A 14475-nucleotide genomic window follows, 5' to 3' on the forward strand; every position below is an offset into this window, starting at 1 on the left:
TTTGCACTTTTTTTTTTCTTTTCTTTTCTTTCTAATTTATTATTTTTAAAATTTTTATACGTGGTGGAGAAGAGAGAAATTATAGTAATGATATAACTAGTAAATACTAATTTTTTTTTTTAATTTAAAAAATACTACTTCTTAGTTATAATTTCTATTAAAAAAATTTATCAAAAAATTATAATAAACTACTCTATAATTACTTCTTAGTTGATCCATAGTATCACTTACAAGACAAATTCTTCTCGTAATCAAGCTACTTAGGATGCCTTCGTTCACTTCGAGCTAGAGTTTAAATGTTACACATTTGTTAAAATTTGAAGAATTTAAATGGCTTATTAGCATAACGAAAAGGTTACAAAGAATGTTCACAATTAATTTTCAAAAATGACTATACGCAATATATTAAAGTTTTGAAGTTCAAATCTCTTTGGAGTCACTTTCAGAAAATTTTCGAATCTCTCAGGAGCCATTTTCAAAAAAAAATTCTCAATAATTGATGGCACAGATGGACCGAAGACTTTGTGAATTATGGGATGCTCTTTAAAAAAATAAAAATCTCCACCCTCCAATGAGGCATTATTTAGGGACCTATTAGAAGAGCCCTAACCCCTAAATTCCTTTAGCGTGTGTTTAAGTCCTTCATAAAAATAATAATAATAATAACAATAATAATAATAGTAGTAGTAGTACATTACAAGTACTAGTAATAAAAATGATCAAATTATAATATAAATAATTATGGTCATTATATGGCCTTTTTTTTTTTTTTTTTTTTTTAAAGCTTAGATGTTATATTATAATTTACTCCATTAATTTACCACTTTCAAATAAAATGATCCAATTGTAATATAAATAATTATGGTCAGTATATAGTATTTTCTTTTTAAGTGGATTTTATATTACTCCTTTACTCCATTAATTTTCCACTTTCAAACATACTAGTTCGCACTAGCGGTCAATAGTAGTACATTACAAGTACTAGTAATAAAAATGATCAAATTATAATATAAATAATTATGGGCATTATATGGCCTTTTTTTAAATAAAAAAAAAAAGCTTGGATGTTATATTATAATTTACTCCATTAATTCACCACTTTCAAATAAAATGATCCAATTATAATATAAATAATTATGGTCATTATATAACATTTTCCTTTTAAGTGAATTTTATATTATAATTTACTCTATTAATTTATCACTTTCAACCATAGTTCGCAATAGTGATTACGATATCGCAATGTAACATATTTAAATTGTTACATATTTGGACAAAGTTAATATAAACAGGTAGTTTTATATCGAACTTGGATAAGATATGACAAATCATGCTTTCAAATAAATTGATCAAATTTTAGTATAAATAATTATGGTCATTATATAGCTTTTTTTATTTTTTATTTTTTGCAAGTGTGGATGTTATGTTATAATTTACTTCATTAATTTACCACTTTCAAATAAATTGGTAAGAAGACCCTTGGGTGAATTTGATGGTTCTAGGAGTAGGAGAAGAATGGTAACTAGAAACAGAATCCAAGCTCATTCGGTTTTAAGGTATTTTCTCTCTCCTACGTTGACATCGCAACTGCCTTCCATCGATGACCAACTCTCGAACGCAACTCTCAAACCAATTTTGGTGGTCAATGTATGAGAGGTGGATTTTATTTTATTTGTTTTATTTATTATTATTTTTTATCCATTTCTTGAAACTCTGGCTCTTTATTTCAAATTTCTGAATCTGGCTTTTTATCATTTGATCTAAAAATCTAATTTGGTTTTTATCATTTGATATAAAAATCTAGATTTATCTTGTAATCGATTCAGAATTTGAGCCAGACAGATAATGTTGAATCCGAGGGTGAATGGAGAAAACTCTGTTGTGGTGGCAGTAGACAAAGATAAAGGAAGCCAAAATGCCTTGAAATGGGCCGTTGATCATCTCCTCTTCAAGGGCCAAACTGTTATACTACTTCATGTTAATCAAACACCCTCTTCAATTTCCTCTCAAAGTAACTTTCTAGACACACACACACACACACACACATATAAATGTGTTTGTGTGTGTGTCTTTCTTTGTATATTTGTTCCCTTTTGATTGTATTGTTTGATATAAATGTGTTCCAAAACATGTGTTTATTTATAAGGAAAATGATACTCACCCACCAAATATATATATATATATATATCATGGAGATTTGCATTTGATGACGTTAATGATGTTGGAAAATTTTGATCCACTTTAATATACTGAATTGCATAAAAAAAAAAAAAAATAATAATAATAATAATAAAGAGACACAAAACAGAATGTGATGAATTTAATTATTTCTTTTCGGTAGACAAATATGGGCTTCAATAAGATGAACAATATCATTTCAAACAATTAGTTGTCTTAACAATGGATGACCATGATCTGATTGCATCACTTTTTTCTGTTTTTTGTTTTGGTTTTTTTGTATTTTTTAGGTAAGTCAGATTGCATCACTTTCTTAAACTATGGTTCTCCTATGTCCCAATCTTCGCGTGCAGCAGGGTGTATAACAAACAGACATGAACCTGATAGGCAAACCATGGAGCTGTTTCTCCCCTTCCGTTGCTTTTGCTCGCTTAGAGAGGTGGCCTCCGATAAATGCTTCATTCTCAAGATTTTTCTTTTCAATGGACATGTTCAAAGTTCAACTACAAGTTGTGAAATTGGTTCTCATTAGCTCTTTAAACCCGTCACATAGCTTGTTTTTCTTTCATATTGATTTGTTTTTATTTTTTTTCACTTGCAAATTTTGCTTCAGGTTCATTGTGAGGATGTCATACTTGAAGATCAAGACATAGCAAAAGCACTAGTGGAATTTGTTTCCTATAACAGAATTAGCACTTTGTTGCTCGGTGCGCCATCTAGAAATGGCATCTCGAGGTAACTGTCATACGCTGAATCAAACTCCATAGTTAAACGAAAATGTCATCTGTAATATATATCCATGAGCTGTTAACATTCATGCATTGTGAATATAAATGATTAGGCCTCTGATATTATCTAAAATAGCAAATAACCACATTCTCAAAGTTCTCTATTATTACCTTGGAAGAAACTGAAATAGCTTAATGCCTACATGCACACATGGTCGTTGAATAGAGGCTCAAAGTAGTTTTGGTAGTCCTTAACTCCAAAAAAATTTGTTTTTTTTTTTTTTTTGCAGACTATTCAAGACTGATATTCCAAGCACTGTGTTAAGAGGAGCACCTCATTTCTGCAATGTCTATGTCATCTCAAAAAGAAAGATCGCTTCCTCACGGTCTGCATCCCGTCCAGTTCCATCAAATTCAATACGACAGAGGATGCATTTCGGTCACAATAATCATAATCACGAGACAGATTATATGTAAGTATTTCACCATCAAACTAGCCAGGGGAAGGGGAGGTCTATGACCCAACTAGATTTAAAGATATTGATGCTTCTAAATCATTCGATTCGCATAATTTTATTGTTTCCTATTGATTTGGTCCTTCCTTCATACAACACTAGCAAAAGTTAAAACTTTTTACCTTCATCTTTTAATACCAAATGATGGGGTTGCACTCTTGTACATATTGCCAATCATTTGGACACCACTACCACAACTTGCATATATATACACACACATCATTCACTAACGAATATGTTTTCGGGTTAAAAATGTGCTTTTCTAATTCCCTTGAGCCAAAGGTGGTATGAACCGTATGATTATACAAAGATGGCTATGTCTCTATGTCATTAGTCATACCTCTTAATGCAGGCCTTTACCAAATCAAACAATGGACTTTTTTTATTGGATATGTATGAATAATTCATACTAACTATGTTGTAACATGTTGCGATTTTTTAGGAGTGGAACAACAAATAGCAGAATGCATGATGAGGTCACGGTGCCAGATACTGACATCTCGTTTGTAAGCTCTGGAAGGATAAGCACTGATAGCATGTTCTTTGCTTTCTATGATAATCTGGGATCTGAACAAACCTCCGAAATGACCCACCGGTCTTCAAAGAGCTTGAGTGTGTGGGACAAAAGCCACGATCCGTTATGCTTGGGGTCCAAGTTGGGTTGTTTCGACTCTGCAGATGAAGTCACGAGAATGAGGCTGGAAAGTGGAAGAACATCATCGTCACTGCATAGCATTGTAAGTCAGTACAATGCTTTTTGATATTGACTGTTGGATAAGTAATGCATATCATAAATTCATGGAATTCTTCATACAATTAGGAGGCTACTGCTGATTTGAGTTATGGTTGAATAATTTTTTAATTCCAAGTGGAAATCAGTTATGTGCTACTAATAACCAAAATGTTAGACATCATAAAGCTCGACTGTCATGAAGATAGTGCAGCCGAATAAGTTTACTATTTTATTAGTCATGATCATATATTTTTAAGTAACTTATTGGATACACACACATATAAATGCATATATGTGTGCAACAATGCATAAACAAGTGCAGTATGTGTGCCAAAGCAATATAAATTTTTGCAGAGTAGATATGCTAGCAGTAATATACATCTTTTAAACTTGTAGCAAGAATTGGAAGAAAAGATGAGAAGACTAGAGCGACAGATGAAACAAACCATGGACATGTACCTTGCAGCCTGCAAAGAAGCATTGGAAGCAAAAGAGAAGGTACTGAAAGCTTCAATCTGCTTTGATCACTTCTATTTTTTTTCTTTTTTTCTTTTTTTTTTTTTTTCTTTTTTTTTTTTTTGACATTAACTTTGATCTCAGTCAATTTGGATTCTTTTTGGGAAATCAGAAGTACTACTTGTATACCTAGATTGATCACTCAACTGAAAATGATCGTTTTTTCACAAATCAAATAGTTCAAAAGGACCATTTTTATACAATTGCTTAAATTTCCAATAAATAAATAAATAATAATTCAAATGCCTTTGATAAGTGCTATTAGTTTAAGAGAGAGAAAAAAGAAAGAAAGAAAGAAATGCATAGACATTAAAGAAATACTTCTTATGGTTCAAGAAAACAGAAAATTTTAAAATGTATAACTAGATAATTTTTATTGCTTGGTGGCTAATATAGCTTTTTAATAGATGACCGGAGGCTATTGATTCATTTAGCTGAAACCGAAATAATTGTGACTAAGATTGTTGAGTTTGTTGCCCGTCTTTTTTCTTCTTTTTAGACATCTTAAACTCCAGAAACCAACTGTTTGATGTCGGGAAATATATAAAATATCAACATGGGTGAAATTTTAATTTTTTTGAAAAATTTGAAATGGCTCAAAACTGGGAGGATGTATAAAGTTATAAACCTCAACGTTTTCAGACCCCGTAGTACTTCAATGAGTTCTACTGTTCTAATATATCTTCATTCAGGCAAGGGAACACCAACTTCGGAACACAGAGTATGAAAAGAGATTAGAAGAAGCACAAAAGGCCAAGGAGGAAGCACTGGTGGTAGCAGAGATGGAAAAAGAGAGGGCTAAGGCAGCAATTGAGGCGGCCCATGCAGTATGCAGGAAAGCTGAGCAAGAGGCACAGAAGAAAGTAAATGCAGAAATGAAAGCACCTAAAGAATCTGAAGATAAGATGACGACATTAGATTCATTAGGCGGCTCCCCTGTTGTCCGCAAATATCAAAGCCTTCTCCATATTACGGTTGTCGTGTTCATATTTTATCTATACTTTATCGTTCTTGGTGTCAACAGAAAACTCTGATTCAGAAAACCACAGAAAATGTGTTTTGATAGAACCATTCTTGGCCTTCCCTCATTGCCTGGGCCGGAAAAAAATCCATTTCATCCTCAACAGATATTTGGCAGATGTCGTATACTGTATGTGGAAGGAAAGGAATGCTAGAGTCTGTAGAAATAAATTTGTAGATATCTCAATTCGGTTCAACAAGAGACTTGCCATTTGCCAACATGTCCAAGAAAGAATGAGCTACTTGCATCTCAAGAACAAGGGTGCACCCTTTCATGTCTGAGATGCTTTGCCGTTGGCTTCCATTAGTACTGCTGACTGCAACAGCAGCTCTTAGCCCTTTCCGTATTGCCTTTGCTCAAATGAGGAGTACTTCGATGGGTGGCCGTAAATGGGTAAGAATCAAAACAGCCACCAATGTTTAGGTTGGAAGGATTCTTTCCTTGTATTTCCCTTCCCCAGGTACTGAAAAAAGAGCTTTGAGAATTTTGGTTGCTACAATATATAGCTTCTACAATAGTTTCGGTTTTGATCTCTGATCCATTATGTGCAGGAAGTGTATACTTTGTTTTTTCTCCTTGCCTTTGTGTAGTCTTTTGTTAACATATTCTTACTTACAATATACATACACACGAGAAATGTAAAACAAGGCAGCAAATTTTTATCTTTATTTTTTTAATTTTATTTTTTCAACAAACAACCTGATTTTGTGAACAAATTGTTGGCAGCAAATTATACATATATTAACTGCAAATCAAAATTAGAGTTCACATGGTTGATCATTACCCAAAAGTTAATCTTGGTGACAAATACAGGCTTGTTGGAAAACTTAATCCTTGGGGCATTCAATTGTAAGACTCTAACATAGTCTGCCTATACAAGCCTACTCTAATCGATATTGTAATTTGGTAAATAAGTTCACTTCCTGTGCAGTTGTCCAATTCTAACCCTTGTCTTCAAATATTTTTACTAGTTCCAAAAACCTTAACCAGTTTTGTAGACAAAGGGGCAAAAAAAATCATTTTAATTATTATTAGTTTAAAAGTTAAAAAGCAAATCCAAATTTATATTCACCGGGTGATTTTAGTGGGTTTTGAATTCTCATTCTCTCCTTTAAACAAGAGATCATACCATAGGTTGATAATTTTTTTAATTTAATTTTCACAAAAACAACTTCTTTTTTTCTTCTAAAATTCTTCCAAAACAGACATATTGTCCTGGCTAGTTACTTTGGGTAGCCAAAACTAAATTTTATCTAGTGGGGCCCACCTAAATACCTGCCCAAAAATATGACATTGGTTTTGTTGTTGTGATCCAAATCAGCATTGCTTTTTGTTGTTGTTATCCAAATCAGCATTGCTTATTTTTATTTTTTTATTTTCTTTCTTTCTTTCCCGGTAATTAATGAACATATACACGAATTCTAACAAATCAGCTTCGCTGGATGGTCAAAACTCCTAGAATTCCATTTTTGGTTTGTTACAGCTTTTGACACTGTGTCTCTAAGGGGCGTCTAGGTTGGTTTCTTACTTTCTTGGAAAAATATTGTGGAGAGAGAGAGAAAAGAGAGAAGAGAGAGGAGAGAGAATGGGAGATGAGAGCTTGGAATGTTTGAGGAGTCCAAAAGATTTAGGGAGGGAAGAAGGTGGTGGGTTTAATTTCTAACAAAGCTTGGAATCTTTGTTTTGGTAGTAATATATTGTAAAGGGAGTTTTATATAATTGAAGTTGCTGAATGTTGAAGTCAAAGGAGAATGGGGAAACGACGATTCAGAATGTAGCAGTAGGAGTGGACAAAGACAAAGGGAGCCAAGCTGCTCTCAAATGGGCTATTGATAATCTTGTTGAAAAGGGTCAATCTTTGACACTAATCCATGTCAATCAAAGACAATCCCATTTCTCCACTCCAAGTAATTCTCTCTCTCTCTCTCTATATATATATATATATATATTTATATCATTCTGTTTCATCTCTTTCATTCAATTGCCAAAAAATATATATTTTTATCTCTTCTGTTTCATGGTGAATGGGAGTAATAATTATGACATTATTCTACCAGTGGGGCAATAAATTGAACATATGGAGGGCATTTTTTTTTTTTTTTTTTTTTTTTTTTTTTTTGCATTTTTTGAAATGGCTTATTAGAGTACTTTGAAACCATTTGAGGTTTATTTGTTGCAATAAATTTGTTTGTAAAATCACCCTTTGTATGGGGGATTGTGTTTGGAGTATTTGTATTATTGTAACCCCATTTTTATGTATTACTTTTTAAATTTTATTTTTGGTTTTTGTAAGTATGTATAACTTCAATCTTAAAAGTACCCACCAAAGAGAGAAATGTAGAAAGAAAGAATGACCCGAAAGGAAGAAAGCAAATGCGTAACATCCTTTTGAAGATGAAATTGAAATACCAATTAAATTGATGTTGTGTTTGCTAGCATAGAATCCACACCCTAGGATTGAAATTGAAGACAATATTAATTCACAAAAAAAAAAATCCCCCAAGGTGAGGAGTCCACTCATCTGTGTCTCACATTATTCATCACCTCTGCAACTATTTGTTCTATTTAACAGTTTGTTGAGCTTTTCTTTCCCATTTTTTTGTGGATTCATGTAGCTGCAAGTGATGGAAACAATGGGGTTGCAAGAGTATATAAAAGCCAGGTTGCTGATCAAGCCGGGGAGTTTTTCCTCCCCTTCCGTTGCTTTTGTACGCGTAAAAATGTGAGTTCTTTCAGCTTTCTCCATATTATTCATTTTCTTTATTATATGCTTAGTTGTTCTACAAATTTTCCATCAGCAGTATGATAATTTTCTCCAGCATCCTGCAATATTTAAACATCCATATAAAGTAAGGAATAAAATCAAAATCAATAGAAGTGAAAAATTGAAGAAATTGTAGACTCAACTGTAAAATCAGTTTTTCGCTAGATAACTATGAAATTAGTTTAAACAATTTTATCAGGTTAGTATGAGATTCATGTATGATTAATTTGAGCTCATCCAATATGGTAAACTCCCTCACATTGAGGCTTCTGATTATGTCCTATTTCCATTTACAAGATTAAGTAAAAATGAAATAATTTTTTTATTTTATATATATGTATATATTTTTTTATCATACTAATTTTTGGTTTTCTTCCCAATGGTTTCATTTTTGCAACAGATAAAATGCGATGAAGTCATGCTCGAAGAAATGGATGCTGCAAAAGGCTTATGTGATTATGTTAAGCAAAATTTAGTTGAGATTTTGGTAGTTGGTGCTCCATCGAGAAATAGCTTTGTTAGGTAATTAATTCTATTTCAGTTTACTTGCATTATTAGTCTACAGCCATTAGAATTAGTTTGCAGTTTTGGTCTTAGCAAAAAGACAGCTCTCTCGCTCACAACAGCTCTCTCTCTCACAAACAAACACGCGCAAACGCACTCACAATCTCACATAGACAAACAAATATTTATTATTTTATTTTATTTTATTTATTTATATCATTCCGCGGGTATGAAGTCCCAAAAATTATGAAATTTTGAACTTCTATACAAAATTTCCGCTATTTTAATGATTGCTGAAGAAATTATCAGGATTTGCACATGTTCATTTCAAATTTGACCATGACTAAAATGGTTGCCAAGACTTAAAATCTTTGGAATAATTCATTGGGAAGATATTCAATAGAATTATAATAAACCAACCTTTGACAAAAACAAAAAAGAAAGAGAGAAATAAAAATTGAAGTGAATCAATCCTTTAACCTAACTTATGTTTTATTTACAGGAAGTTTGAGTTACATTTGACATAACACGACTATGGTGTTCTATAGATTTGATTACATTTACATGTATCAGGTCATTAGGAAACACAATGGTTAACTAGCACCTAGTGTAAAAAAACAAAATGTGACTCACATAATCTGCCTAAACTAAAAAAGATGTAATTTATAGTATCTCATCACTTACAGATCTTTTGTCACAGAAGATTCAGGAGTACTGCAGATGTTCCGAGCAGTGTCTCAAAAGCAGCACCAGAGTTTTGCACTGTTTATGTAATCAACAAAGGAAAAGTTTCGTCATTGCGAGCTGCCTCACGTCCGGTGCCTGTTCGAGTCACTCGTAACCAATTGCAGAACCAAAGCAAAGCCGTTGAAAATCCAGTCAATGCACGCCCTACGCAAAACAGCAGCTCAAGAGGTATGCTTCTATAATTTTAATTTCACGTTGTTTCCCAATTTATTTGTGATTTTTCACTGCTAATGAGTATACTCTGGATCCTATTTCAGCAAATGAGAGGTCACCATTTAAATATCGTAACATGACTGAGGATGTGGAGCCCAAGTAAGTTGTAATACACTTCTAGCAATGTACTGAGACAATGCACTGACCTGATAACTACTGATACAGGTCACCTTTTCTGAGGAATAAAGCTCCAAGATCACATGGGGAGTTCTCGGGGTTGGATTCTGACATATCATTTGTGAGCTCCTCCAGGCCAAGCACCGATCGTATGTTCCCTTCTTTCCTTGATAGTCAGGATATGGGAGTGGCCCCTCGTCTTTCAGCCAGCTCCGACGCAAACAATAGAAACTTTGGTTCGCCATTCGCAGGATCCAGATCACCTGATCCAAATTCGATGTATGGGTTCTCACCGCACTCACAGGACAATTCAAGTATGTCATGGTCATCACAAAATGTGGTATGCAAATAAAATTCTCGAAGAGAGCATTAAATTCAGCTTAATATTCCGTATGTCATTGTAAGATAGTCAGTGTCTTAGTTGTCTGATTCATATAAACTTAATTGGAGGAATCAGAGACACTACTGAATTGTTAAATCTTGCAATTTTTATTCTCATGTCGTCCATTTCTTTCCATATATAACTTGGTATCCCAATAGAATACTTCAACCATTTATCTTTTCAAAATTCAAAATTATTACTAAGTTGCACACTAGTAAGGGCAGCCTTAGAAGTTGTGATTGAAAACAAAAATCCACTTTGTTTGTGCATTTATATATATTGCTGCAGATGAAGTGTAGAAGAGTCGCTCTAAATATTTCCATAACTTCTAGGATGACGTAGAAGCTGAAATGAGGAGGCTTAAGCAAGAGCTCAAGCAGACAATGGACATGTACAGTTCTGCATGCAGAGAAGCAATCACAGCCAAACAAAGGGTAAAGTTTTGGTTTTGTTTTATATTTTTTCTTTGGTTATTCTAGAATTAAATTTTTTTAAATTGAAATTATATCATATGTTTATTAAAATAATAACTTAAATATGTATTAAAGAATAATAAGAAGATAACACAAAATTATCGGTTTTAAATTAATATCCATGGTATATATTGCTTAAGTACTTCTAAAATATTTTTATTACAGGCAATGGAGCTTCATCATTGGAAAATAGAGGAACAACAAAGATTTGAACAGGCACGACTGGCTGAGGAAGCAGCATTGGCAATTGCAGAAAGAGAAAAAGCCAAGTCTAAGGCAGCCATTGAAGCAGCTGAAGCAGCTCAGAGAATTGCTGAACTGGAAGCAAAAAAACGAATGAATGCGGAAATGAAAGCACTCAAAGAATCAGAGGAGAAGAAGAAGGTACTTGATGCTCTGGCACAAAATGATATCAGGTACCGGAAATATAGTATAGATGAAATTGAAGCAGCCACTCAGAACTTTGCCGAATCTCGCAAAATTGGGGAAGGGGGTTATGGACCGGTATACAGGTGTTATTTGGATCATACACTAGTTGCAGTTAAAGTTCTTCGTCCAGATGCAGCTCAAGGAAGATCACAGTTCCAGCAAGAGGTGTGGCTTTTTTGTGCACCAATGAAGTTTCTATAACACAGTGAACTCTTAGGCCTAGTTTGGTACGCAATAATGGAATGGAATGGAATGACCATTCCACCTTTTGATTCCCTCTCTCTTGTTTGGTGGGCTATATTAAAAGTGGAATGGTCATTCCAAGTCATTCCCTTGGGATGCCCATTCGAATAAAAAGTTGGAATGGCCACTTCTCTTCTTGACTAAGGGAATGGGCCATTCCATTCTCACCGATAATTAAAATATAATAACTCGAAGACAATATATATATATGTGTGTCTTGTTTAGGTTGAACAGTGAAAACCCAAAAGAGTGAGAGGCAAATGGTGTATTGAGGTTAGCGTTTGAGAGGCTTGTACGTCTCTTTTCTTCTTCACGTAATGAACCGTTTTCACCTGTGGACGTAGGCTATAAGTTGGAGTGTGTTAAATTTCAATGTTCAACCTGGTTTGTGATTTTCGTTTATGTTATTTTGTTCTTTGCCTTGGTTTATCATAACACCCTATTTTCTTTTTGAATATATACAGCTTAATTTCCCTTGGATTCATTTTAACCTTCCTTATGCAGGTTGAAGTTCTAAGTTGCATACGGCATCCCAACATGGTCCTCCTCCTTGGAGCTTGCCCTGAGTATGGTTGCCTAGTCTACGAGTACATGGCTAATGGTAGCTTAGAAGATCGTCTTTTTCCACGAGGAAAAAAACATGTTCTTCCGTGGCAAATAAGATTCCGTATTGCTGCAGAGATTTGCACTGGCCTTCTTTTCCTCCACCAGACCAAACCAGAACCACTAGTGCACCGTGATTTGAAACCCGGCAACATTTTGCTTGACCGGAACTTTGTCAGCAAGATTAGCGATGTTGGTTTAGCTAGGCTAGTCCCTCCATCCATAGTAGACTGTGTAACTCAATACCGCATGACAGCAACAGCTGGGACTTTCTGTTACATAGACCCTGAGTATCAGCAAACTGGCATGCTCGGAACAAAGTCAGATATTTACTCACTTGGTATCATGCTTCTCCAAATACTTACAGCCAAACCCCCCATGGGTTTGACTCATCATGTTGAAAGGGCTATAGAGAAGGGAACTTTTGCCGAGTTCCTTGACCAGAAGGTTCCTGACTGGCCAGTTGAGGAGGCCTTGAGTATGGCCAAATTGGCTCTCAAGTGTTCAGAGTTAAGGAAGAAAGATAGACCGGATCTAGGGACCGTCATATTGCCTGAGCTTAACAGGTTGAGAGCAGTGGCAGAACAGAACATGCCCAACTTCATGATGTTGGCTGGCAGCCCAGGAAATTCACCACATCAGACCCCACTTTCCTCATTTTCTCAGGTTTTTTTTTTCGCAATAATCGTTAAAATTAATTGAGAAGATCTTAAATGTCAAATATATTGTGAAAACATTACAAGTTTCTGAGGTTCATTTTGCAGGACAACACAGGTGACTCTCAGCTTCGACATTCTGGTTACAAAAGCTCAGGGAACCACTCAAACACATCATCATATACGCCACAGAGAAGATCAAATATGGATTACTAACAAGCAAATGTAATTTTAGAAGAGCAAACACACACACACACAAACACACACCAGTTTGAAGTATAAGGCCAATTTCATTTTACTTCTTTGTTTAACAGCGCCAGGAATGTGAAGGTTGAAGGAATTTCAGTCCACAATGGTTCAGTGTGTCCAAGTGATGGCTTCAAGTTGTGTTTTGTGATCTCTAATCAAATGTAATCAAATGATTTACAAAAATTCCTGTAAACTGATTTTTAATATCTTGACAAGCTTTGTAGTACTATGTATAAAGTTGTCTGTGGAAATCCTTATTGGCAAATTATTATAATTAAGAATTCATGCAATGGAGGTATCACAACAGTAGCTAAGAACAAATCAATATAAGATACTGGTTGAAACTTAAAAATTTACACCAGATCCATATAGATGTGTAAGAAGTCATCTATACGGAATGACATGTAATAAAAAAAATTAAAAAATTCATGTGACCGAATCTATTCATATTCGTATTAAGGTTAAAGCAAACCTGCATTATTAGTCTACAGCCGATAGAATTAGTTTTGCTCAAACATGCACTATTAGTCTACAGCCATTAGAAATAGTTTTGCTCAAACATGCTTTATTAGTCTACAGCCGTTAGACTTTGTTTTGATCTTAGCAAAAAAGCAGCGCTCTGAGTCACACAAAGGCACACTCAACAATCTCACATGGCCAAACAAATGTAGGTTAGCAAAACACTAATTTAACTTGTTCGATTTTGTGCCTTTACAACATTTAACCTTTTAGGGAACATAGTATTTTTATTATGATTTTTTGAACTTCTTGGAATTATCAGGATTTGCATATATTCATTTCAAATTTGACCATGGTTGCCCAGGCAAAAACTTAAAATCTACAACCTTTTTCTTCTTGGACATACATGATAAAAAACAGAAAGAAAGAGTTCATATAATCCCTATTCTTCGACATATATGATAAAAAAAAAATTACAAAAAGAAAGAGTTGAAAAAAAAAAAATTTAATCGACACTGCGTAAATATTTTCTTCGGAAAAGATTTTTCTTTTTTAGGTAAAATATTTTTTATTTTTATTTATTTAGTGTTTAGCAGAGGTCTAAGTCGAGTCCATCAGACCGGACATATAAAATAACTTGCTGAAAATTAATCGGTAAGTTATATTTGTTAAATTTTAATATTTTTTTTCTTCGTAAATATTTTACGACAGCCAAACATTAAAAAAAAAAAAAAAAAAAAAATTACACCCAAACAAAATATTTTCAAAAAAAATGACAATTGGTATCACTTCCAATCAAAAATATATATATTTAATTGAAGAAGTGGAGATTTTTAAAATAAATGAGAGGGGCACAAAATATTAAAATGATTAAATGCATTTCCTTGTATTATTTAGGGTAATTCTACACAAGTTTAAGCATTATTTACAAGTCCTGGCCATTTT

At 33.7% G+C, this 14475-nt stretch overlaps 1 protein-coding gene across 1 annotated transcript; it reads left to right on the top strand.

The window, feature by feature from the left end:
- Positions 1 to 1682: 1682 nt before the first annotated feature.
- LOC132277945 (U-box domain-containing protein 35-like) lies at positions 1683 to 13303 on the top strand. Its single transcript, XM_059779783.1, has 18 exons — positions 1683 to 2011; positions 2469 to 2668; positions 2792 to 2913; positions 3197 to 3379; positions 3864 to 4158; positions 4551 to 4652; positions 5363 to 5684; positions 5999 to 6084; positions 7433 to 7598; positions 8307 to 8413; positions 8856 to 8977; positions 9660 to 9874; positions 9964 to 10018; positions 10085 to 10376; positions 10751 to 10852; positions 11057 to 11485; positions 12068 to 12832; positions 12931 to 13303. The coding sequence occupies exons 1-18, from the start codon at positions 1846 to 1848 to the stop codon at positions 13036 to 13038; spliced, it is 3837 nt and encodes a 1278-aa protein (XP_059635766.1). The 5' UTR covers positions 1683 to 1845; the 3' UTR covers positions 13039 to 13303.
- The last annotated feature ends 1172 nt before the right edge of the window (positions 13304 to 14475 follow it).

This window comes from Cornus florida, unplaced genomic scaffold (genome assembly GCF_030987335.1).
Source record: "Cornus florida cultivar Cherokee Brave unplaced genomic scaffold, ASM3098733v1 CherokeeBrave_3.0.0_Hap2_Chr10, whole genome shotgun sequence".
In the NCBI taxonomy this organism is placed as follows: Eukaryota; Viridiplantae; Streptophyta; class Magnoliopsida; order Cornales; family Cornaceae; genus Cornus; species Cornus florida.